General features: G+C 53.4%; 7 protein-coding genes across 7 annotated transcripts; 4 read left to right on the top strand and 3 right to left on the bottom strand.

Annotated features, from left to right (window-relative positions):
- Positions 1–1648: 1648 nt before the first annotated feature.
- On the bottom strand, positions 1649–3983 carry VTN00DRAFT_7973 (uncharacterized protein; the record flags this gene model as incomplete). Its single annotated transcript, XM_069434775.1, has 3 exons — positions 1649–3211; positions 3272–3697; positions 3753–3983. 3 exons carry the CDS (start codon positions 3981–3983, stop codon positions 1649–1651), a joined length of 2220 nt encoding a protein of 739 aa, XP_069286239.1.
- Positions 3984–5782: 1799 nt separating this feature from the next.
- Positions 5783–7926, top strand: VTN00DRAFT_7974 (uncharacterized protein; the record flags this gene model as incomplete). Its single annotated transcript, XM_069434776.1, has 7 exons — positions 5783–5828; positions 5886–5967; positions 6064–6334; positions 6389–7186; positions 7258–7594; positions 7667–7830; positions 7885–7926. 7 exons carry the CDS (start codon positions 5783–5785, stop codon positions 7924–7926), a joined length of 1740 nt encoding a protein of 579 aa, XP_069286240.1.
- A 3046-nt stretch (positions 7927–10972) lies between these two features.
- Positions 10973–13244, bottom strand: VTN00DRAFT_7975 (uncharacterized protein; the record flags this gene model as incomplete). Its single annotated transcript, XM_069434777.1, has 3 exons — positions 10973–11520; positions 11579–12626; positions 12699–13244. The coding sequence occupies 3 exons, from the start codon at positions 13242–13244 to the stop codon at positions 10973–10975; spliced, it is 2142 nt and encodes a 713-aa protein (XP_069286241.1).
- Positions 13245–14430: 1186 nt separating this feature from the next.
- Positions 14431–16708, top strand: VTN00DRAFT_7976 (uncharacterized protein; the record flags this gene model as incomplete). Its single annotated transcript, XM_069434778.1, has 3 exons — positions 14431–15085; positions 15150–15608; positions 15657–16708. The coding sequence occupies 3 exons, from the start codon at positions 14431–14433 to the stop codon at positions 16706–16708; spliced, it is 2166 nt and encodes a 721-aa protein (XP_069286242.1).
- Positions 16709–19903: 3195 nt separating this feature from the next.
- Positions 19904–20955, top strand: VTN00DRAFT_7977 (uncharacterized protein; the record flags this gene model as incomplete). The annotated part of the gene is made up of 2 exons (XM_069434779.1): positions 19904–20249; positions 20330–20955. 2 exons carry the CDS (start codon positions 19904–19906, stop codon positions 20953–20955), a joined length of 972 nt encoding a protein of 323 aa, XP_069286243.1.
- A 461-nt stretch (positions 20956–21416) lies between these two features.
- Positions 21417–21827, bottom strand: VTN00DRAFT_7978 (uncharacterized protein; the record flags this gene model as incomplete). The annotated part of the gene is made up of 1 exon (XM_069434780.1): positions 21417–21827. The coding sequence occupies one exon, from the start codon at positions 21825–21827 to the stop codon at positions 21417–21419; it is 411 nt and encodes a 136-aa protein (XP_069286244.1).
- Positions 21828–22411: 584 nt separating this feature from the next.
- On the top strand, positions 22412–24582 carry VTN00DRAFT_7979 (uncharacterized protein; the record flags this gene model as incomplete). The annotated part of the gene is made up of 2 exons (XM_069434781.1): positions 22412–22672; positions 22732–24582. The coding sequence occupies 2 exons, from the start codon at positions 22412–22414 to the stop codon at positions 24580–24582; spliced, it is 2112 nt and encodes a 703-aa protein (XP_069286245.1).
- Positions 24583–25286: the final 704 nt, after the last annotated feature.

A 25286-nucleotide genomic window follows, 5' to 3' on the forward strand; every position in this document is an offset into this window, starting at 1 on the left:
AGTGACGATAAAAAGAATAAAAAGGGGGACAAAAGAGGAGACAAAACAAAAAAAAAAAAGGACCCGTCTACTCCATCCGCGATCCGAGTAAAATACGACACTCTCTGTTCGGATAGACTCGACATCTCTCCTCCATCTTATCTGCCTCGAGCGATACGACACGATACGACATTTTACGTTCCTATCTCCATTTTTTGATCATCTCATTATTCCCCTGATGTTGATTGTCTGTTGGTTTACGTCTGCCGTGTGCTGTCAGCGCCGGCATCCGTCGATTGGTATATATATATATATATATAATAATAATATCTATCTCCCTATCTATCTCTCCTCTAATCACCTGTCTGGATGTTTGTTTATTGTCACTGTTACCCCCCTGCTTGGTTGTCTGTCTGCCTATCTGTCTTGTTGTCTGTTTACCTACCTATCTGTGTGTCATGCATGTATTTGTTAAGTAGATACTACATACATACATATATACACACAAGTAGATACTACATACATACATACATACATACATACATACATACACACAGTACCGGATAATTATATCTACCTATTTACCGCCTATCATGTGTCTCCCTGTCTGTCTGTCTGTGATAATTATCTATCTAGGGACGCCGGTGAGCCCCCAAACAGTGTAATGTATGTACCTACCTTAGGTACTTGCTGTATGTACCTGCCACGTGATGTAACGTCTTCTTAGTATGAACAAACTATGATGTCTTGTGCACTACCTAGCTATTTTACATCTAGAACAAAACAATCCTTGATCCCAACCCTGATTATGATGGATCACAGATCGATCGTCATAAAATTCTGCCGAGGGTAGGTACTTATAATGATGTCATCCACCATGTCATGTCGATCTCTTGGCGCGGGGCGGGGCGGGGCGGGGCGGGGCGGGGGGAAACTTGGCTCGGGCTTCTTGGCTTACGTTCGGTCCTTGGTACGGAGTAAAGTAAGGTATAGAGTAACCATTGGGGGTTGGCTGCGTTGGGGGGTGGTATGGAGCCTCAAGTGGAGTATAACAGAGTATCTCTATGCACATATAGATAATAGACGAAATGGGGACATGGGATATGGGTGGAGTAGATTGATCGCGTGATTGTAAATGTTACTATAACGATATAAAGTTCAGTTAAGGTCCCAGGTACTCGAGGGGGTTTATACTGCCTGTTCGATGTTGACCAGATATGTAGGCTAGGCCTCCTGCTTCACCCGCACCAATGTTCACAATTGCTGTGGCTTTGTCGTGCGAATTCGAATTCCTATGGACTCTTTGTTACACAGAAAAGGCCTACCTACCAATGGGGACCTGCCTACCTCCAAAGGGCAGCGGCTACCCTTTTAGGATAGATCAAAAAGTAGGTACTCGCGAACGGTATACTCAGGTAAGTTTGTACTCGGCTCTACATTCAACCCTTCAAAACACTCGAGGGGGTGTAAAACACCAGTTTCCTTGGATCTGTCAGTTGCCCAGTGGGTTTCGTCTGTGGATGAAGTTGGCTGAATTTACAACAGTTGAATTTCGTGTCCTGCTACATACATCAGGACGTACATACATACATGACTAATCCGGGTGATATTACATATTGCTACCGATTAAAGAAAAAATGTAGAATACCTGGATAATGGGCTACCCAACTTAAGCAGCCACCTGATCAACCAACCCATCCAGCTCCCGCTGCCAGTTCCTATGCCGCGAGATCTGCCAGATGAACTGCTCCTGGAAGCCCTTCGAGTCCTTACCGACGGCGCCCAGCTTCCTGAACACGTCCGTGGGCGTGCCGTGCGCGGTGACGATCCCGTAGCTCTCGACGGTCGTGTTGTTGGACGCAGTAGTGGCGAACCGCACGCCGGGCAGCTTGGTCTGCGACTCGATGAAGCCGACGGCCTCATTCACGCCCGCGATGGGCTTCAGGTGCGCGAAGGACTCGGTGATCCAGTACTTGGCGTTGCCGTTCTTGCTGAGGGCCTCGATGTGCTTGCCTCCCGGGACGAAGGTCGCGTCGAACAGGGTCGATCGCATGCCCGGGAAGTGGTGGTCGGGGACGACCTCCTCGCCAGTGGCGGCCTTGATAGCCTGGCGTCTGGGGCCGATGGTGAAGACGAAGGCGCCTTGCTCTTTCAGGGCGGACTTCATCCCGGCGTAAGAGGTCTGGTCGAAGCCGTCGGCGACGAGGATCGCAACGCGACGGGTGGTGATGTTGGCGGTGTCGGGGAGGTATTCGAGCTGGCTGAGGCCCTTGGACTTTAGACCCCTGTTCTCCTTCAGGGCCCTGGTGGGAATCTCGGCGCCCACGTTCTTCGCGACGAGCTGAGCGAGTTGAAGGTCGACGTAGCTCAGGCGCTCTGTAGCGCGCTTGTACACGAGCTCCTCGTCACAGTGGTCGAGTTCGAAGGAGAAGGACTTGGCGACGTGCAGCTTCTCAATGTCAGAAAGCGAGTTGTAGAACAGCTGCGCCTGGTTGTAGTGCTCCTTGAACTTCGCAGAGTGCGTGCGAGCCTTGATGCCCGACTGCTTCTCGGGGTAGCTGCTGAAACCACCCTGGGCAGCAGACGCAGGAGGGTTGATTTCAAATCGGTTGGGCCAGTAGTTGACCTTGCCCTTGGTGATGCGATGCCTCATCGCCCCATCGCGGTTGGTGATGTTCATGTATGGGCACACCGGACGGTTAATGGGCAGTTCCTCCCAGTTGGGCCCGAGACGTGAGATCTGCGTATCGAAGTACGAGAAGTTCCGGCCCTGGAGGAGAGGATCGTCGGAGAACTCGATACCAGGCACGATATGACTGGTACAGAATGCCACTTGCTCCGTCTGGGGGAAGAATTCATCGACATTGCGGTTCAGCTCCATTTCACCGATATAGCGAATGGGGACCAATTCCTCAGGCCACAGTTTTGTCGAGTCAAGGATATCAAATTCAAAGTCATGTTCCTTTTCCTCGGGGATCAACTGGATACCGAACTTCCACTTGGGATAGTGGCCAGCATCGATGGCGTCCATCAAGTCCTTACGGTGGAAATCAGGGTCCTGGCCGTTGATCTTCAGCGCTTCATCCCAGACCAGCGAATGTACGCCAAGCTCTGGGAGGAAGTGGAATTTGACGAAATGTCTCTTGCCCTGGGCATTGACCATGGAGTATGTGTTGACTCCAAAGCCCTGCATCATGCGGTACGAACGAGGGATGGAGCGGTCCGACATCACCTAGATCATTGTTAGTTGAGACTACACCCGGATATCTCAGTATAAGATGCACCAACATACCCACTGCTGCATATGAGTTGTCTCCGTGTGCTGGTACACAAAGTCCCAGAAGTTGTTGTGAGCACTTTGGCCCTGAGGAATCTCATTGTGTGGCTCCGGTTTGACGGAGTGGATGATATCCGGGAACTTGATGGCATCCTGGATGAAGAACACCGGGATGTTGTTGCCGACAATGTCCCAGTTGCCCTCCGCCGTGTACATTTTCACGGCGAAACCGCGCACATCTCGGACGGTGTCAGCGCTGCCCTTGCTGCCCTGGACCGTGGAGAATCGCACGAAGACGGGAGTCGTGCGGGAGGTATCAGTCAGGACACCCGCGGTGGTGACGTCCTGTGCGCTTTCGAAGAGCCTGAAGGTTCCAAAGGCGCCCGTCCCGCGGGCGTGGACAACACGCTCAGGGATCCGCTCATGGTCGAAGCGCATGATCTGGTGACAGAAGTCAGCATTGAGCCGAAAGGTAGGAAGACGAACGACTGCATACCTTCTCACGGCCGATCTGGTCCTCTAGCAAGCTTGGTCCATTGTGGTTGTCATCGACAGCGCGAAGCCAGTGATCCGTGTCCTGGATCTTGATGCCATAGTCCGTGGTCATGGACTGGTTCTTGCCGGGCTCGACGGTGTCGTTTTCGAGGTCGACAGTCTTGCTGTCGGGAGACACCGCCGACTTGGCGGCCTTCTGGAGATGGTGCAGACCAGCTGAGATGTTTGCCATTTTGTAGGAATGTTCAGAGTAATTGATTATTAGGTAGGTAGGAGTCGTGATAGATGAGAATCACTCAATGGAATCAAAAAGGCAAGGAGGAGGAGGACCGCATCGAGAGCTGTGAAAGAAGCGCCGATGGGAGACAGAGAGAAAAAGCGAAGACGACGGCAAAAACAAATCCACCCTCCAAAATATATCTGCTGGATCTTAAATACATCATCGCGGAGACGATCGCCAAACCCTTGTACGTCGCTGCGATTAGTATACGTGTAGTCGATGATGTAACCGTCAACAACAATAACAACAGGATGCAAGCGGTGAACAGGGAGTTAGTTAGAGGACTCTAGCCTGTTAGGATAATCCGCTTACCAATACTTGACCCGTAATGATGGTCGAAGACGAGAACCCTGAAAGCAGGAGAGCAGAGGAGAGGAGGAAGACAAGACCCGCGGGTCAACGTCAAGCTTCCCGAGTTGAACCGTTGCCGCATGCGTACCATCTATGGCAGCCGGTGATGAGGATCCGGATTGATCGCAAACTCAATTATTAACTCCGGGGGCAATCGGGCAATCGATTTATGTGGAATTACTAAATACAAGATCGCGATCGGATGGAAGCGTGCGCCATCTGTCAGGGCTGTGAGCGTGTAAATCGCGTGGATGTTGGAAGTTGAGATATGTATGACGTCCCCAACTTTTCGACTGCGCGCAACCCGACTACCAAGTTCATGGACCACGCCATCTGACCTCACATCATCAGCAGCATTCAACTCTCTCCCGACCGAAAGCCCATACAGACATTATTGGTAAAGGACATTGAAATGTAAAGAGAGAACGTACAACCCTATCAAGTTGAAAGAATTATCCAAATGCCTACTACGCCTAAGTTACCCCTGCGTGGAAATGGATGAAGACGGACATACTCAGCTCCCCCTTGCTACGCGACTGAGAACGGCCAAGTCACACGTTGTAGTAACTCTCGGCATTCTCGGCATCAGACTGTATGGCTTGATGTGCATGCGACTCTCTGACAGGGAATAGCAATGGCTACCTAACTCTTGATGTCACATACTCAGGTATCCCTCGGCGTGGAGCCCACGTTCAAGACAGGTCGGGATTGCGAGGAAGTTCGACACGAAAATAATTCCCAGTTTTCGAGCTGGCATAGGTAGGTAGGCAGGATAAGGGTGGCTCGTAACTAAACCAATCCGCAGTACCTAGGTAAGGAGGTAGGTTTAAAGTCTCGACAGCAAAAAAAAAAAAAAATAAAAATAAAAATAAAAATAAAAAATAAAAAAAAATAAAATAACAAATGGATCTTTCGAGACAAGAAAAGGCCGACAAAACACCGAGATTCCAGGTACAATAACTTTAGACGATCAGCAAAGGTCGCATCGCAGATTGCTATCGTCATGCAAAATTAAATATAGTAAGCCTGTTGAGTTTAATGTCCATCAAGCCGTCGACGTTATCGGTGGACCCTTTCTCGAACCATACATACCTCCCCATTTACCGTAACCATACTAACCATCTGCCAGCTTTCCCCGCTGAAGCTTGACTCCAACCATGTTCCTCCAAACTCCACCAAGAATTCTACGTACAATGTACTATACCACTGCGTAGTACGTAATAGAACTATAAAAAGGGCTCCTTTCCTTGGCAACTTGGCAAAAAAAAGCGATCGATCTGCTCGCCGAGAAATTAATAACTTACTTACTCCAGATCTCGGCATTCTCTCATCTCCTTCCCGTTTCTCTATCTACTTACCTTATCTAGTAAGTACCAGGTACTACTAGCATCACCACACCAATGGTGGACGAAATTCTCGGAGAATACGACTTTATCGTCGTCGGAGGTATGTACTTCACTGAAGTTATGACGCATTCCTACTGAAACAAAAGAATCAACACAGGCGGCACAGCCGGCAACGTGGTCGCCGGCCGGCTGGCAGAAAACCGGAACGTCTCTGTGCTGGTGATTGAAGCGGGCTTTGGGTACGTCCTCAAAGTTTAAATCGTTATCTGTTTTGTTGTACAGTACATGATGGCCTCGCCTTGTCATGCTGACTGACACCACCTGCACTGCAACAGTCACCCCGAACAGGTGCCAGAGATCACGACTCCCGGCCGCGCCTTCGAACTCCGTGGCAGTCCCTACGATTGGGCTTTCAAGACGACGTTGATAAACCGTCCCGAGTACGAGAGGGTCGAGAAGCCCAACACGAGAGGCAAAGTTCTCGGCGGGAGCAGCTGCACGCATTATCACACCTGGGTACGTGGGAGCAAGGCCACGTATGATGACTGGGCCGAGTATGGCGGAGAGATGTGGGACTATGCGCATTGTGAGCCGTACTTTTCGAAGGTGAGTCGTTAGGTATCGTATGTATCGAAGGAGCAATATCTGAGCGCTTCCAAGTGCGCAACCTACCACGACGACGCCAAAACCGCGTCTCCAGAGCTCTTCAAAATCGGTCAAAATGGCCCGCTCAACGTCTCGACCGGCGACCTGCTCCCGGAGCTGGAACCCTTCCGCAAAGCCCTCCGGGAGGCGTGGGTAAGCAAGGGCCAGAAGCTCACAGACAACATCTACACCGGCGAAATGAACGGCCTGTTCAAATCCGTCAACTCGGTATACAAGGGCGTCCGGTCCTCCAGTTGGGTCTTTGTTAAAGACAAGCCCAATGTGCATGTCCTTGCGGGTGTCAACTCGAAGAAGATCATATTCGACCAAGGAAATGTCGCTACGGGGGTCGCCGTCATCGACCTCTCTGACGGCAAGGAGGGGACATTCAAGGCGAAGCGGGAAGTGATCGTGTCCTCGGGTGTGTTTGAAACGCCTAAGCTTCTGATGCTCTCCGGGATCGGGCCGGCAGACGTCCTGTCAGAGCATAAGATCACACCGGTTGTCCAGTCTCCTCACGTTGGGCAGAATGTCCTCGATCATCCGATTCTGTCGCACGTGTTCCGCGTGAAGGAGGGCTATGGACTGGACAACATCCTCCTGCGGGCTGGACCGATGCACACGGCCGCGGTCCAGCAATACCAGAGGGAGAAGAAGGGTCCCTTGGCCAGCACGCTTCTGGAAATGATAGGATTCCCGCGCATCGACGACTGGCTGATGAAGAGCGAGGAGTATGTCAAGGCGAAGCGGGAGAACGGAGGCGTTGATCCGTTTGGGCCTGGAGGGCAGCCGCATTTTGAGATCGACTTTGTGGTAAGTCAAGTCACATATGTCCATTCAATAAATAGTTAACTCTTGATATGATGCACTGACTCCACAACCAGCCGATGTTCGCGGACGCTTTCCAATGGCACATCCCAACGCCCCAGCAAGGCGAGTATCTCACCGTCATCGTCGATCTTCTGCGGCCGCTATCAAGAAACGGAGAAATCAAACTCCGTTCGACAGACCCCCTCGAGCAGCCCTATATCAATCTGAACTATTTCTCCAACGAACTGGATCTGGTTGCGCTGCGCGAGGGTGTCCGCTTTGTGGATGACATCCTCATGAACGGCGATGGCTTCAAGGATATCATCCGGGAGGAGTATCCGTTCCCGATGCCCCGCCAGTCGGACGAGGCGATGAAGACGGCGATCAAGGAGAGATGCCAGACAGGATACCGTCAGTCCACGTTCTTTTCTTCTGCCGTACGTTAGTGATTATATATATATATATATGCTAACGATAATCCAGATCCCTGCGGCTCCTGTCGTTTGTCCAAAGACATTAGCCAAGGTGTCGTTGATCCGAAGCTCAATGTACACGGTGCCAAGAACCTCCGGGTTATCGATGCATCAATCTTCCCTGTCATTCCTGACTGTCGGATCCAAAATGCCGTGTATATGACTGGTGAAAAGGTAAGCAACCTTGACATTCATCACACTTCTTCAATGGCTAACTGCTGGGTAAAGGGTGCGGATATCATCAAGGCGGATCATCCTGACCTCTATTAGCATCAGGTCGAAGAAACTGTGCCCAATACAGAGATTGATCAAGCCTGGATGTTTTGGAGCTTTCTTAAACTGTTGAGTGCTGCTATATAATAATATATATGGAAACACGTTATCTACAAGATGATGTATCTTAGAATTGTGTTGAAGATAGGTCAAGAAGTGTCACTACCCAGCCGTTACCAGTCTGAAACACAACGTTGAATTTATCTTGCCGTCATAACCAGCCACATATACCGAACAAGCATCTATGCACATCTAGACCACATCAAGCCTTCCATGGCTGATACAGCCACAGAGGGAGCTTTGTGGGAAAAGGGTGAAGGCTAGATCATGTTATCCTCATCTTCGTTCGAAAATATCACATCCGAAGACCGCGAAAACCACCAGATAAGGGTGTCCTACACGCCATTAGGACTTGTCCACATGCACAAAACACATTTTGACAGATGGGTCGCTAGACTTACCCCATAAGTTTACATCTCTAACGGCAGCCACGCGCTCATCACTGCCTATATCTCCTATCTCGCTAGTATATGTCGAAAACACAGCCGTTATCTGTCGAAGAACAGTTTTAGTCTTGGGGAATTTCTTGCACAGAACGAAACGGAGCTGTTCCAGGTGACGTGACTGTCAGTTTCATGCGAAGCATACAAGTCACGGATTGTGGCTTCTTTCTGTGGCACAGACTCTAACCACTGGCCGAGGATTTCCTGCGTGCCACCGGCATAGACCAGCATCATACCCGTACAGCGGGAGCGTACAAAACAACATTTAATGCTGACGATATTGACCAAAGGAGCTTCTTATATGAATCTCGCCCAGTAAGGCCCTCTCAGAGAATGACGAGGGTATGGATGAAATACTAGATGTTTCTGTCGAAAACCAGTAACGGGTGGGTGTAGCTTCATGACCCAAGCTGGTGAGAACAGAGAGCTCCAAAACTGTCGAGGTTTTTTTTCGTAACCATTGTTGTGAGATATCATAATAGTATATTTTCCGAGGATTCTTCCATGGTTTTGTCGATCTGCCAGAAGCTTCGTCTCCAGGTTCGACGGGGGGACGTACGGCCCGAAAGTGCAGGATCTTCCTTCGCGTGTCTGTATCTATGTAGAAAGAGACGATATCAATATCGCGGAATCGTAATTTGCATGGAACGAGCATGAGAGGAGATATAGAAGCGATGGACTGTGAGATAGATTTGAGTCTAAAGTGAGCAGAGCTTCCACCAAGGTGAAGTCATCCGTGTACGGATTGACCGTGCTTGGGGCAACATGAAGAGGTCTCGTCGAGACGCCCAGACTGAAAAGACGCTCGGGCGCGATCTTGTCACTATCCCAGTCCTCCCTGATCTGGTGGAACCAAAAAGGCAGGGTCTCGATAGCTTCCGCCACGAGTGTATATCTTACGCAGCCCATCGAAACCTGAGAATATACATGAGGAACCATTCTGTGAATAAATCGGCTAATTGCAATGGCCATGGCCATTGAAACCTTCGGCAGACCTATTTCCCCGGGCTAGAAACGGGAATTCGAAACTTACATCCCATCAGCCTTACCCATCAATGTTTCCGCAATTTTCCGCTGTACGTCCGGTTGCTCTCGCCGCCTTGCCAGATTGGAGTCGGTCCGAAGTCTTTCAGGAACATAGAGCCGGATATCTTCATCAACCAGTGCATTCTGAATAGAGACACTTTTGCCCTGTGTCAGCCTTCCAAAGGAGTCCTCGATATCTTTCTCCCTTCTGCTTGCGATAAGCGTGTGCAGTTTTCCCGTGTTCCATCCTGCAATTTCCTCAATCACGTCCAAAAGGCTCTGGCGTTCATCAAGAGCATCAAGAACGATGAACGTCTTCTCGAATTCTTCAAGGACAATCTTCCTTCCCTCAATGGCTACCTTCGGTAGGTAACTTGAGACATGTACAAAGTCTCCTTGTTTCGATCAAATATGGTCACTCCAGTTGGGAACGAGTCAGCTGCTTTTCAGTGTTTCCAGTCGTGAGGGACGGGACCAATGCCTAGTAAGCCACAAGGCTGTGACACGGTAGCTTCAACATCGGTAGCTCGGTAGGTAGGGCTTGAGCGACCAGATCCCCGCTCTCAGCCCCCCCCAATTGCGAACTACGCTAGCGTCTCTAGCAGGCAGTTGCGCAGATCCCTCCAGCCCATCCCCACCTCTTCAGTGAAATTCCAAAGGTCCCCATTGAAAGGGCTTTTAAAGCACAGTTGTAATGCATAAGTGACGCATTCAATAACTGCACTGGTGGCCCGAAGCAACTGCAATGACGCTGGCGATGGTTGCTTAATGGATCCATTGTCGTAGGTATAGGTAGACAGCACAAGGTCATTGACCATCTAACTGATTCATATCACCTCAAGAGCTGTTCACACAGTCGCCTCAGGGAGCTCCACATGCTTGATTGCGATGACATGTCCGCCATCCCACGTATCATTCAGAGCAATCTCTCCGCAAGGCTTGTCAGGTGAGGAATTGAGCCGCCCACGGATAGGAGTGCCCTAGTAGCTTCAGTTCTGCTTGATTAGGAGTTTGAAGAATATCATCAGAGCATAGAAAAGTGTATGGTATGATGCGATGACAATTTTAATTCAACCTGTCAGACTCAAACTCAGACACCTACTTACAGATTTAGCCGCCCAGTTAGTTTTCCCGACGATGTTGTAACTTCTTCACACAGACACATAGATAGACGGAATACCTAGGTACACGATATATGTATGTATGCGGTGATAGGAACACAAACGCCCCGCCGAAAACGCCTGACCCGATTCGTATATGTATGGTAAAAAAAGACGAGACAAATATGTATGGGATCAAGGCCACGGCTACGGGGCAGGAAGGAAGGAGGGAAGAAATATTAATGCGAGGGGGTAAGATAGGGAAATAATATAAAAAAAAAAACTCTTGGAAAACAGAACAACCACGCCTTATGTCCGTTCGCTTTTCCCAATTTTTTATACTCTTTCAACACGTCGTGGTCTCGTCCCCGCTTAGCAATCGTACGCCTCGTATGACGTTCCCATCGTCGGTCCTCACGCGGATTTCGATTCTTCTGCCACCGGCTGTGCGTTGCCATTACTCGTTTTATCGTCCTTCCCTTCCGCCTCGGTTCCGGTAGCAGGTGCCGCCTGGTCGCGAGCATCTTGAACTTCTTTGCCTTCCAGCTTCGACTCGGCCTCCTTCAGCTTCTGTTTCGTTTCCTCGAGTTCCTTCTTCAACAGCTTGATGTAGTCGATGGCCATCTCGACCGTGCTCGCCTTGCTGATAGCGTGATTGGCTCTTTCTTTCTCAACGGGCTTCAAGGATGGGGTTCCCTGGCCATCGCCTTGGGCTTCCTTCCGTTCCCTACTTCGTTCCTGCGCGAAGCCCGGTGGAAGAAGTGACTCGATCTCCTTGAGAGCAGTGTTGATGCGATTCCGTCGGCCTTGCTCCGCCAGCTTGTGATTGGTGCGTTTCGAGCTGAGGTTCTCGGCCAGCGTCTCCGGATACGAGACGCCGGGGAGAAGGGTGCCATCCAGGATGTGCTGGTAATTCGATTTGGAGGCCAGATAGAGCGCCGACGTCTCACTGGAAATGCCAGCTACAGATCGATCAGTATTCCCTGTCGTGATCTCTTGGAATGTGATTGCACTACTTACCGTCGCCTCGTACCAGCGGCTGGATGCTCGGGCTGATCCTGGGCCGCAGTGCAGGGCTGATTTGGGAGCTCACGCTCTGTCGCTTTCTGGTGATGGCCGCCTTCATGTCGGGTCTCTTGGCAGTTGGTCCACTAGGGGAGGGCATTGCGCCCGGATGGGGGCTTGGGGCGACCGACGAGGACGGCGGTCTCTCCGTTGCGGACTTGGGCTCGATGGACGGCGTCTTCTCCGAAGGCGCCGCGCGGTTCTGGTCCTTCGTATGGACTGTCGTGTCGATGCGGGACATCTTGGGTCGAGTGTCCGTCGCCGCTTCTGGAAGTTGAACGTCCTCCATCACCTCGTCACGCGATTCGCTTGGCACAAGACTGGCCTGGCCGGAGAAATGCCCGGTGGCATCGTGCATGTGCGGCCGCTTCTGGATCCGCATCAGCGTTGCTGGGGTTGCGGCTTCACTCGTCTTCGGTTCCGACGTCTGCGGGCCCATGGCGGGGGATTTCCGTGACTGGGGAAGGGCAGGAGGGGGCATCAAGGGTTCGGAGAGAGGTTCAGGCGACACGGAATCCTGTGAACTCTCGTTACTGCCATAGCGGAGACCGCTGCCGCCACTCGTTGGCCTGCTCCCGTTCTGCTGTTCGAGAGCGTTCAGGACCTCGTCCGAATGGAGCTGCGTGCTCAGTGCCTGTTTCCGCCGAGTCTGCGGCCGGACCAGGGGAGACTGCTTGCCAGCACGGCCGGTCATTCTTGTGGTGGCCGACGGCCGGCGGCGTTGCTGCTGCTGCTGCTGCTGCTGCTGTTGTTTCTTAGAGAGACCAGGCGACGACGGTGCGGACTGGACGGGAACGCCGTTCACGTCGACAGGAGACTGGATGAATCCCATGTCAGGACCCTGCGACGTCTGGAACGGATAGCCATTGGAATTGGAGTTGCGCGCCTCCAGAGCCGGGGAGGTAAGCGGGGTGAAGTATTCTCCCGGGATGGTATACTCGGGCATCCGGAATTGAGTATCCAAGGGCGTCATGGCGGGCGATATCAGAGGGGTGTAAAAGGCCTGCGGGAGCTCGTCAGCTTCTGCACCTTGACGGGATCGCCATAAGAACCGGCGAAGGGAGTGGTCTCTCACTTGCTCCTCATTCACGCGCGTATATCGGTCGTACATGTCATGGCTCTCCTCCACCCGCTGGGGATACTGGGCGGCACCTCCATGGAGCTCGACGCTGTTGGGGGTTGGCGGGATCATGCCCTGCGTGTAGTTCTGGTGATTCGGCGGTTGCTGGTGCTGCCGATGCTGCTGGTGCTGATGTGGCTGGTGGTGTTGCTGTTGGTCCCGGGGGTAGAAGCCGGTCTCCAGGTTGACACCGTACGGCTGGGGGTTCTGGCCATGGTGGCCGAGATCCATGGCCATGTCCGGCACCAGGGGGTTGTACTGGGGGGCCTGGGAGGTGGGATCGGTGTCCATGCGGCCCATGTCCTGCTCACCAACGGTCGTGGGGATGGAGTTGCCGGAATTGGGCAAGGGACGTTGGCGCTGGCCCGAGCCATGCCCCTCCAGGTCGGGGAAGTTGATGCCGAACTCGAGGAAGTTGGAGAACTCATCGTCGCCGGCGGGATGCATCATGGACTCGTCGTGCGGCTGCTCCGGCCACGACATGGGGGTGTCTTGGTTCATTGCAGCGGCGGACGAGCGCAATGGCTGGAAAGCGAAGCAGCGGGCAGAGGGCGATGCAGAGGGCGATGCAGATCGAGGGTGCCGCAGGTGGCTGCGGCGGTTGAGAGGCGCGGAATCAGCACGACGGGCGATCGACCATGTCGCAGAATCGCGAGAAAAGGGATTGCGAGGGCTGGAGGGACACCGGAGAGACGCTGGAGGCGACAGAAAGAGGTTGTGGGAAGAAACTGAAGGCGTCGAGGTCTTGCCGGCGGTTTGTCCTCTTGAACCGTCGGTCCGGCCGCTTGGCGACGGCGTCCAGCTTCGGGATGCGGCGGTCCAGCCGGGCGGGCCTCAGGGGTGCTTTTTGGTAGCCGCTCTAGCCCGCTGATTTGTCTGCCGATCGAGGTTGGACTCGGTCCATGCTGCGGTGCGGGGAACTCTACGTACACAGCCTGGCCGGTGCTCATACGGGCGTGTCTGTCCATCTGTCCTCCTGCTATAGATTTAACACGGGCTCTCCTGTCTGCTGGCTTTTCTCTGCGGGCGATCGAGGTCTGCAGGCAGCATCTAGGCTTCTTTTTTGGGGGGGGGGGAGGCTCCACCCGGATTAAAGATGCTGCGGTTTTCCGCGCCAACAGTGCCAACGCGATAAGTCGATAAGGATAAGGACGTGCGGTGGGTCGAGGACGGCTCAGCGAGAGACGAGAACCAAAGCTGCTGCTTCATATAATAAATGAAGCACGGCCTATGCTGGAAACGGTCTACGCCGTTGGTGCCGTCGGGTTTCCTCTGAGCACTGCTGACCCAGCACAGTTCCCAACTTCCATCTGTGGCTAAGGACTCGAGATAGTCGCCGTTGAGCCGTGGGTCCCGCAGACCCCGTAGCCCTTCTGGCCAGACTGGAGAACTAGACTGCTTAGACCGATAAAAATTTTAACTTAAAAAAAGAAAACAGAGACCAGAAGAAACGAGCTGCGCCGTCGGGACTCGACTGCCATGCGGGTTGCTGTGGGCACCCGAGACGCGGGGAATTTCCCCGTGACACGCCGAGTGACATGACGACGTGCTCTCACCACCAGAGAGACAGCTGAGGCTCTCTCGTCCAGCTCCTTCACCTCCTTCCACGCCCCCAACCACCCCTCCCTCCGCTCATGCTCTCCGGACTGCGATCCTTGTAATCCCTTAAATCTCCCCCCGTCCAGCCATGCGACCTGCTGTGCCGGACGTCCTTCCTCCTCGTTCCCGCAAGCCCTCCGTCGCTGAGCAGGTCGTGCCGTCCTGGTCCGACCCCCGCAGCGCGGTGACCTTCTTCCTCGCGCGCGACTCGGATCTGGACGATTCCCGTAGCGGTGATGCGGATAGCCCCAAGGACAGCATGTATGGCGTCCAGAGTCTGGAGGAGACTATCAACAATGCCGGCCTCGATGACTCCGGCCTCGATTCCGACCGCGATGGTTTCCGCGCGGGAGATCATGACGATGACGACGTGCCGTCCACGGGGCGGAGATCCACCGTCAAGCCGCTCGACCTGCACGACGAGCGTCCGCCGTCCTCGCACATCTCCCTCTCCCGCCCCATCACCCCGCTGGGCCTAGCTTCCTCCGACGGCCCCTCGTCTCTCCCCAGCAGCCCCAAGTCGATTACCGACCAATCCCTCAGACCACTCGACGACATCTCCATCACCGATGAGATTGCCAGCCAGGCTCTCGCGGAGGAGGATGAGCCCGTTGCGGCTGCCGACGTGCACGATGGCCCGTCCCAATTGATCATGCCCAGTATCAAGATGCCCAGCCGGCGACCCTTCACGGAGAAGGGCAAGGCCATGGGCAGGTTCAAGATCCTGGTGGCTGGTGCCCCTGGTGAGTTGATGTCCCAGCCGTTGACTGCGGGAATCCCCGGTCAGTCAGGACTGACAAGTCGTAGGGTCTGGCAAGACGTCCCTGGTCAAGTCGATCGTCCAAGCGTGCGAGGACATTGTCCACGTCGACCCCCTTCCGCAACACTATCCGTCGGGAGCGCCCAGGTCTTCAAGGTCCCGATCGAGAGCCGGGTCGAAATCCGCCAAAGGCACGACCGCCATCTCGGAGATCCACGCGAGCACCAAACCCTACCCGTCCTGGTGGTCGGATCTGGAGGACTCGAGGGTGCTCCGGAGACGGAAAGGCGTGGGTGAAGTCGTCCTGGAGAGGAACCTGTGCTTTGTCGACACCCCGGGAGGGACGGTGAGCAGGGCCAGCCAGACAGAGGCCATCGCCCAGTATATAAACCAACAGCTTCTACGCGCAGTGGCAGCCGTGAATACAGGCAATGTCGATCTGCAAAACATGCTGGGTGGGAACGGCGGCTCCCAGGTGGATGCCGTTCTGTACCTCATATCGGAAGGTATGGCGTCAATATAAGCGTTCTGGAATATCCCACTGACGGCTCCAGACACGTTGGCTACGGATATCGACTGTATCCGAAAGCTCTGCGAGCTCAGCAACGTGATTCCTGTCATATCAAAAGCCGACTTGCTTTCTCCGTCTCAGATTGTCTCTCTCAAAAAGTCATTCCATGAGGAGGCTCAGAAAGCGGGCGTCAAGCCGTTCCTCTTCGGAGACCCTCCTCCTGGGCCTCAGGATGGCGAAGACGCCCCTGTCCCGCAGTCACCTTTCGCGGTGTCTTCCGCCAAATCGAGTGACGATGACACCATGGACGCCAGCGTCCTGATGAGCCCGGATTACGAACTGCCATTGATCTCTTCCGAACTCGGTCTCCTCGTTGGGAAGATGTTTGACCTTGAAAACCTCGCCTGGCTGCGACACTCCGCCGCGAAAAAGCTGGCGCAGAAACGGGACACCCTTCAGCATCCTCCACAATTCTCCCTTCCCCGCTTCAACATCCCCGGGTTCAGTTCCCCGCTTCCTTCCATGTCACCCCCGCCTCACGTTCTGGGCTCCTATCCCGGCGACGGCTCGTCCAGCTACACCATGGCGCGCGTGGCGGACTACACGCAGCGCGAGGAACGGCTGGCCCAGGTGCGCCTGGCCAGATGGGCGTCCGACCTGCAGCGCAGCCTGCAGAACGAGCGCGAGCGGTACGCCGCCCTCGCGAGAGGCGAACGCGCCGTCTGGCTGACGGAGCGGCTGAGCGAGTGCGTCATCGACGGCACCCTCGTCCCCATCACGCAGACCCCGGGGTTTTCCGGCTTAAACTCCCCTCCACAGGACAAGGAACGAGGCGGGATCCTCGTGCGGACCCGAAACGGCCCCAAGGTCGAGTACGTCCGCATCCCGTCGAGCCTCATGAGCCCACACGACCCGCTCGGCCTGCTCCGGTGGAACGACGACCTCAAGCGCCGCGGGTGGATCGTCATCCAGGTCCTGGGCAGCTTTGGCGTCGTGGGCGGGTTGGCCCTGTGGCTTGCGAAGGTCTGGGGCTTGCCGTCGTCGCAGAGTCTGACGGAGTGGCATCTTAGCTACTGGTTTGGCAGTGGTGACTAGTGGGGGGGGGGGGGGGTGTCCTCTAGCAAAATTTCATCTTATTCGACACGAAAACGTAAAATCGGTTGGATCTATAACGAATGCTGCAGTCTGCTAAACGTGTACTAGGCACATACCTCAAGTTAGGTATTTAATCCGTTGGTTGGCTGGCGTCGGAGCGGGCATCAACCTGGCGTTCTCTCTCTCTCTCTCTCTCTCTCTCTCTTTATGGCGTTCACAGGTGCACACCACTATCTCCATCCCTCATCATCATGACGAACCATGTACTACCCTCATTCTTTTGCTTCATTTCGCGACTTGCCTTGCTTCCCGTCTGTCTGTAACTAAGTTCCGTTGATATGTATACGGCGTCATGCACTGGCGTAACCAGTGCGCAAGGGGTCGCACTCACGGGCACATGGGGCATATCATATCTCTCTCCATCCTACCCTATCCTGTCTTTACAATGTCTTGTCTACATAAATAGCCTGAAGTCTACCTATCTATCTAATCACATTTCTCCTCAACTTGTCATCATCGTCATCGTCTGCCGACGTATCGGGTATGTATCCGTCTATCGTATCTCTTACACCGGTGAGAGAGAAAGAGTAGTAGCAGCTCCGTATCTTGCTTTATCCGCAATGTAGTGTCGAGAAGGGTGGTATGCCCGGTATGTAGGAGAGAAAATATATATTAAACTGTTGAATTGAATTGACCATTTTCAATCCCCTATCTATTTATCTCTCACCTTACATTTTGTTTATAATCTCTGATGGACGTTTTTATTTATTTATTTATTGACTGTCTCATAGCCTGTTACCTACCTACCTACTTGATTGATAATAGTATACTTACTAGTCACAAAACTTGGTAGGTTTGGTAATGTGATGTAATGTACTTTGGTCCAGGACACGGCCTGGCGGTGACTTGCCATTTTCTACAGCCAGGTATTTCTTCTGTATTCTGTCTCTCTTGACTGTACCGTACTTTACTTGACGCTTAGGTACCTAGGCATACATCTTTTTTTTTTTGCCGGTGACCTTATCCTGGTCGTTAAGAGTAAAGAGTTGCTGTCCTTTCTTTCTGTCCAAGGGTCGATCAATGGATGGACAGTGTCAGTTTCCACTGACCTGCACCAGCGCATACGTTGACTTGGATTGAACTTGGATCCGACCCAATCCATGCCCATCTCCGCAGTTTACAGGGACAGTCGGACCGGTCTATTTCCATCCTATCCTATCCCGTCCTCATCAATCACATATCTAGATATCAATAATCGCTCGATACCTATGTATGTAGATGCCTGCCCTAAACGAATAGATATAAAGATGATGGGGGAAAAAACAACACCCGACTTTTCCCGTCAACCGCACGAATCAAACCCACGAGTTTGACTCGGCCACTGAACCAGAGAGACAACTTCGCGTTGGTGATGCAGGGTTCAGTAGTCAGAGAGCCAAGAGTTTCAGGTCCGAGGCAGAGGCAGCGAAACAGAACACTGTCCAGCTCGTCGGACCGGCTACCTAGTAGTAGTAGTAAGTTAGGTAGGTAGTAGTCATAGAAATGCTTGGCCGGGCTGGACTGAGGGGGATGGGAGCCCGTGGTGCCGGAGTGCTCCGTGCTGTGCAGGCTGCAGCTGCAGCTGAAATTGCCAAAGTACGTTACGTTTCAGCTGTCGGCAATAGTAACGACGGTTATATGTGTGCATGGGCATGGGTTAGAGGGCAACACGTGAGAGGTGCATGTGTGCGTGCGTCCCATGCAGATGGAGGCAGGGAGGATATTCGTCGGAGATTATTGCCTAGACTAGATGCAGAACGAAAAAAAAGCCGAGAATTGGGGAGATATATCATGTCATCATATATCGGTGGCTATATATGCATCAGTTGTAGTAGTATAAAACTTCCGATCTCTGAATCTCAGGGTTGGATGTGCTTGGGTGCAAGACTCCACCCGGCGAAATGCAACGCAAAGATAAGAAAGTTAAGGCTCAATGAGCGATCTGGCTCGTCAAGCGAGACCATAGCATGCTGCATTAGTAGCAAAAGGACTAAAGAAAAGGATGCTGCACTGTGCTATATGCACATGGCACGAGACGGCCATGTGGTTGCGCCAGGTGCAGCAACTGGTTCCTCAGTCCGAAATATTCCTGACTCCCCAGCCATCCAGTCGATACTAGAATCCCAAAACCAGGATGGGAAGCACATCACCTCCCGAGCAGGGGTTCTAGATCGGGTCCGTGCGTGTGGCTTGACCTGCGCGGGATCTCATAGGCGCCACAGACGAGATCTCGCTCAGCCTCTCGGCCTGTTTCCCTTACATGGTCCCTCCGTGATGCTAGACCGCCTCTCTTCCCGCTTCAACGTAACAGAGAAAGCTCGCCAAGTCGCAACTCACCGCGCCGAGAGATCCAGAAAGGGTGCAGCGACGGTCATCGCGGAGAGAGTCAGATGTGCCGGCCAAGCCGTGTTGCTCCGACATGCAACCAAAGCAAGGAGAAACTGATAAGAGATCATCCTATAGAAGGTATAACAGTGATCCGATTATCGTGACTCGCACCATGGACCGCGTTAGAAGGACCCACGTACACTCTGCGTTTTTAGTAGGGCTGCTGTAAAGTCTGGCGCGCTGGTGTTCTAAAGAGCCATGTGCGCACCGCACCCGGACGGCGGGCAGGAGGCTTCACCGGTCCGCCAACGTGCCAAGACGCCAAGCTTCGACTACTCGCTCCGCCGTTTCCTTGGAGGGTTCTCCGTACGGCCCGAGCTCCTGCTGCTTCCCAGGCCATTCCTCTCCTAAGCTTATCTATCGTATTTCTGTATCTAGGTGGAATCCGGTTAGTTACTGCGATCTAGATGACGACGATCATGATGGGGTTTATGCAACGACCACCTCTTGGCTCTTGGCCCCCGTACCTCTCCGGAAAGAATCCTTCACAGACAACCATATCCTGGTTGACTGCCCAGCATCACTGCGCCGTGGCACCGTCGGGATCATAATCACCGAACACATGGCTGAAGGCGGAAAAGGGTGCTAGCCTTTCCCGCTTTTCTCCGACCAAGATATAAAGGGATCAACAGTGAATTTCCCACCTATGGCAATAATCCCACCATGCTCTTGGAACCCGCGAGGATCGAGGCCCTCGCTGTTTAGTCCATCCAAGTTTATCTTTTCTTCTCAGATCTAGCCTTAAGGTGTGGAGACTAAACCAGGCCAATGGAGTTACGTATCGAGGCCTCGCCTCAGACCGAACCACGACAGAACATCGAGAGCAGCAGAAGACAGAATATCGACTTTGAAGAACGGGGAATCTATGGTCCCTCGAGGCTGGACGACAGGGAAAAGAAGTCCCTTCAGCTCTCGAGGGCCTCATCTGTTGTCACCTTCGGCCAGTTGGGCAAGATAGGAGATGTGCCACTCCGGTCGAGGGCATCGAGTCACTTCCTGGCAGAAATAGACACCAAAAGGACCGATCTCATCTTGATCGTGTGTGGATTCGTTAGTGGTCTGGTCGATGGACTGGCGTTTAATGCTTGGGGAAGCTTCGCCAGCATGCAGACAGGTGCGTCCTTCCTCTGGAAGAAAACTCAGTCCGCATATCATTATTACTTTCAGTCGACCAGTTCAAGCTGACGGGCTCAGGTAACACTGTCTTTGTCGCGCTGGGCGTATCCGGCCAGCCCAGATACCCAGCCTTCCTCTGGGCCAAGTCGCTGATCGCCATCATGGTCTTTATCGTGGGCAATATTTTCTTCATCAACGCTTCCCGCCTTCTCGGCCCACTGCGGCGGTCGACGCTCATCGCCTCGTTTGCCCTGCAGACGGCCGCACTGCTTGCGGCCACGCTTCTCGTGCATACCGGAGTCGTAGCGCCCAAGCTGGAGGACCCTGTCGCTCCAATCGAGTGGATACAGGTCATTCCGCTCTCACTGCTGGCGTTCCAGGCGGCCGGTCAAATCGTGTCGTCGCGGATCCTGGCCTTTGACGAGATCCCGACCGTGGTCCTCACCACACTGCTTTGCGACCTTCTGGTTGACGGAAAGCTGTATGTGAGACCATGGGGCGCGAACCCCAAGCGGAACCGGCGGATTGCAGCGTTTCTGGCACTGTTTCTCGGCGCCATGACAGCTGGAGGTCTGGTCAAAGTGTCGGGAATGTCAAGCGCGCTGTGGCTCGCTGCGGGTCTCAAGGGGTCCGTGACCCTGGTGTGGTTCTTCTGGAGGGAAAAGAGAGACGGAGAAGTGGAGAACGAGGCGGGGGGAACTTAATCGGTAAACAGTAAACAGATAAGATGCAATCCAGGCATGATCATCATTTCCTTTCCAATTGCGTTTGCTGATCTGACGTCTGCTGAACTTGCTACGGATTGGAAAACAATGACTGGGGGTTCTGGGAACTGGCTGAAATACAAAACGAATAATCAAGATGAACATGGATCGATTGATACACGGGCAGCATCAATTTCTATTATATCAGCTCTCCAAGACACTAAGACAGCTATGATTAGTCGTCAGCTGTATGTGCCGGCGTGAGTCACGTAGCACCCATAGAACGTGGGAGAACTAGTCATTCGAGCCAAACATGTTGTACGACATTTCCAAAAAAATGCTGCATCCAGGTACCGATGATTGAGACTACGGCCAAAGGAGATCCGGTGCCTCCAACAACTCGATTGTAGCCCTGCTTAAGGTGAGTAGAGACCTGGCCATGGGAGGCAAGGTCAGGTCAGTCAATCGGGAAAAGTACGGCGGTTATCAGGACCGCATGCTGGCCAGTACTGGGCGATCTCGCCACCACCCCCAGACAAAGGAGCTAGCAGAGTCTGGGCAGGCACATCGGATGTCCACGGGTACAGAGGGCTCCCTGCGAGTGCGGCGGCAAAGCTGAGGACCAGGCTGGCAGGCAACCGAGCAATTAGCCCTAGAGAAAGGAGAGACTGTCTAGAAATTTCTGGCGGGAGCGAAGGCGGAGAGGGCTGACAGGTTGTCCGTGCAGGTCGCGGGTCCGCCTGGTCGGACGCTGTGGCACAGGGCAGAATCTGGCGGGCGGCTGGTGGAGCGGAACGTTCTAGATTGGAGGGACGCTGGTTCGCAGCAGAGGGGTAGAGGGGCAGAACGACAGCGGTGCTGGATGCCTTCATGGCGGACGAGCACATCCAGGACAAGCAGTAGCAAGAATCATCAAGAGAAAGTAGATGAGTAGAGACAGAAGATGCAGCAGATGAAGGTCGCCGTCGAGTGAGGGGCAGATCGAAGTCGCGGCAAGCTCTTCGCAGCGCCCCCCAAAGCGGTTTAGCGGATGGCGGAGAGCGTGGAAGTCGCTGGATTTCTGTAGAAACGCCGCTAGCGCCCGTCGAATTTTGTGTCTCCTCAGGTCGTCCGCCTTCAAGAACAAGAGGTCTCCCGCTCTCGCTCTTCTTTCTTCCTTCTCCCAGACTTCCTCCCATCCTCCTTCCTCTCTGCCATTCGCGCAGCTCCTCGAACTTCCCTGAGACTTCCCGTTTTCTCCAGAACCTCCACCTGAACCTTTTCTTCCGTTCTGTAGGTTACCAATAATTCCCCTCCCGTTCGTGGTGGTGGCGCCTCCACACAAGCTTAAAAGCACTCCTGTGACCCCGACTCTTCACCCTGCTTCTTCCTTTCTGACATCGCGCGAGTCCTCCTTCAGCTCTTTGTCCACTAACTCTTCCCTCGTTCCATAGAATACCCGTTATACGACGCAAAAATGGCGTCCGAGACCTTCGAGTTTCAGGCTGAGATCTCTCAGCTTCTGTCTCTGATCATCAACACTGTCTACTCCAACAAGGAGATCTTCCTGCGAGAGCTGATCTCCAACGCCTCCGATGCCCTCGACAAGATCCGCTATGAGTCCCTCTCGGACCCGTCCAAGCTCGACTCGGGCAAGGACCTCCGCATTGACATCATCCCTAACAAGGAGGCTAAGACCCTCACCATCCGCGATACCGGTATCGGTATGACCAAGGCGGTAAGTAACCCCTCACAACTGGTCTCTGCAACATGAACTAGGAGCTAACAAGGATGCAGGACCTGGTCAACAACCTGGGTACCATTGCCCGCTCCGGCACCAAGCAGTTCATGGAGGCTCTGACTGCTGGTGCTGATATCTCCATGATCGGCCAGTTCGGTGTCGGTTTCTACTCTGCCTACCTTGTCGCTGACAAGGTTACCGTCGTCTCCAAGCACAACGACGACGAGCAGTACATCTGGGAGTCCAGCGCCGGTGGCACCTTCAAGATCACTCAGGATGTTGAGGGTGAGCAGCTCGGCCGCGGTACCAAGATCATCCTCCACCTCAAGGATGAGCAGACCGACTACCTGAACGAGAGCAAGATCAAGGAGGTCGTCAAGAAGCACTCCGAGTTCATCTCCTACCCCATCTACCTCCACGTCCTGAAGGAGACCGAGAAGGAGGTCCCCGACGAGGAGGCCGAGGAGGTCAAGGAGGAGGACGAGGAGAAGAAGGCCAAGATCGAGGAGGTCGAGGAAGAGGAGGAGGAGAAGAAGAAGGAGAAGAAGACCAAGAAGGTCAAGGAGTCCAAGATCGAGGAGGAGGAGCTCAACAAGACCAAGCCCATCTGGACTCGCAACCCTGCCGACATCACCCAGGAGGAGTACGCCTCCTTCTACAAGTCGCTCTCCAACGACTGGGAGGACCACCTCGCCGTCAAGCACTTCTCCGTTGAGGGTCAGCTGGAGTTCCGCGCCATCCTCTTCGTTCCCAAGCGTGCTCCCTTCGACCTCTTCGAGACCAAGAAGACCAAGAACAACATCAAGCTCTACGTCCGCCGCGTCTTCATCACCGACGATGCCACCGACCTCATCCCCGAGTGGCTTGGCTTCATCAAGGGTGTTGTCGACTCTGAGGACCTTCCTCTCAACCTCTCTCGTGAGACCCTGCAGCAGAACAAGATCATGAAGGTCATCAAGAAGAACATCGTCAAGAAGACCCTCGAGCTCTTCAACGAGATCGCCGAGGACCGCGAGCAGTTCGACAAGTTCTACTCGGCCTTCAGCAAGAACATCAAGCTGGGTATCCACGAGGACTCTCAGAACCGCCAGGCCCTTGCCAAGCTGCTCCGCTTCAACTCCACCAAGTCTGGTGACGAGGCCACCTCCCTCACCGACTACGTCACCCGCATGCAGGAGCACCAGAAGCAGATCTATTACATCACTGGCGAGTCTCTCAAGGCCGTCCAGAAGTCTCCCTTCCTTGACACCCTCAAGCAGAAGAATTTCGAGGTTCTGTTCCTGGTTGACCCCATTGACGAGTACGCCTTCACTCAGCTGAAGGAGTTCGACGGCAAGAAGCTGGTCGACATCACCAAGGACTTCGAGCTTGAGGAGAGCGAGGAGGAGAAGAAGGAGCGTGAGAAGGAGGAGAAGGAGTTCGAGGGTCTCGCCAAGAGCCTCAAGACCATCCTCGGCGACAAGGTCGAGAAGGTCGTCGTCTCTCACAAGCTGATCGGCTCTCCTTGCGCCATCCGTACCGGCCAGTTCGGTTGGTCCGCTAACATGGAGCGTATCATGAAGGCTCAGGCCCTCCGTGACACCTCCATGAGCTCTTACATGGCGTCCAAGAAGACCTTCGAGATCTCTCCCAAGTCTCCTATCATCCGGGAGCTGAAGAAGAAGGTCGAGGCCGACGGCGAGAATGACCGCACCGTCAAGTCCATCACCCAGCTGCTCTTCGAGACCTCTCTGCTGGTTTCCGGCTTCACCATCGAGGAGCCTGCCAGCTTCGCCGAGCGCATCCACAAGCTGGTGTCTCTCGGTCTGAACGTCGACGAGGAGGCCGAGACCAGCGAGGAGAAGGCCGCCGAGGAGGCTGCTCCTGCTGAGGCCGCTGGCGAGAGCGCCATGGAGGAGGTTGACTAAATGAAGTGATTATGTGACACGATGACTCCGGTGTATCATCTAAGGGTTTTATGAATTTCCTTTTGTTGTTATTTCCTTATTTCCTATCTTAATGATCCAGCCTTGCTATCTGTTTGGGGTTTTGATAGATAAAACTCTAACTTAGCTCGGCTAATCTATTCGGCGTTTACGAGCGTTCTATCTTGTGCTTTTGCTCTGTTCTCTTTCATTTCCCTTGTGTGTAACCGTTCCTTTACTTGGAGGGACCGTACGCCTTTGAGATGGAAGTGTCTTCAGACGGGGAAGGAGTCTCTAGGTAGATCCTGAATGAAAAGCATCTAATTCAACTTCAAATGTTCCAAGTCGTAGACCCATGGCCCTATTAATCATACCAGCACTGTGAAGTGGCACAAGTATAGGGCACAGGGTAGTTTGGTAACTACTTGCCTTTTGCTTCCATCATCATCTAACTCTCTGGAGTTAATTCACAACCTTACCTAAGTTATTTCTTCCTTCGCTGCTAAATGCGCGTATATATCCGCCCTCGCCCTCCACTCCACTATAGATCTCAAATCTGAGAAAACATGGAACTCACCTACTTACATGCCAGTTCCGCTCTTATCAGCCATTATATGTACAGTCAGTAGGTACTTATGTGGCGGTGGCAATGGATGGTGAAGAGAGGAATCGGAACCTGGAATCGACTAGAGTTGCTGCGTCATGGT

Source organism: Thermoascus crustaceus (assembly GCF_041956765.1).
Source record: "Thermoascus crustaceus strain CBS 181.67 unplaced genomic scaffold VTN00scaffold_5, whole genome shotgun sequence".
Taxonomy (NCBI): domain Eukaryota; kingdom Fungi; phylum Ascomycota; class Eurotiomycetes; order Eurotiales; family Thermoascaceae; genus Thermoascus; species Thermoascus crustaceus.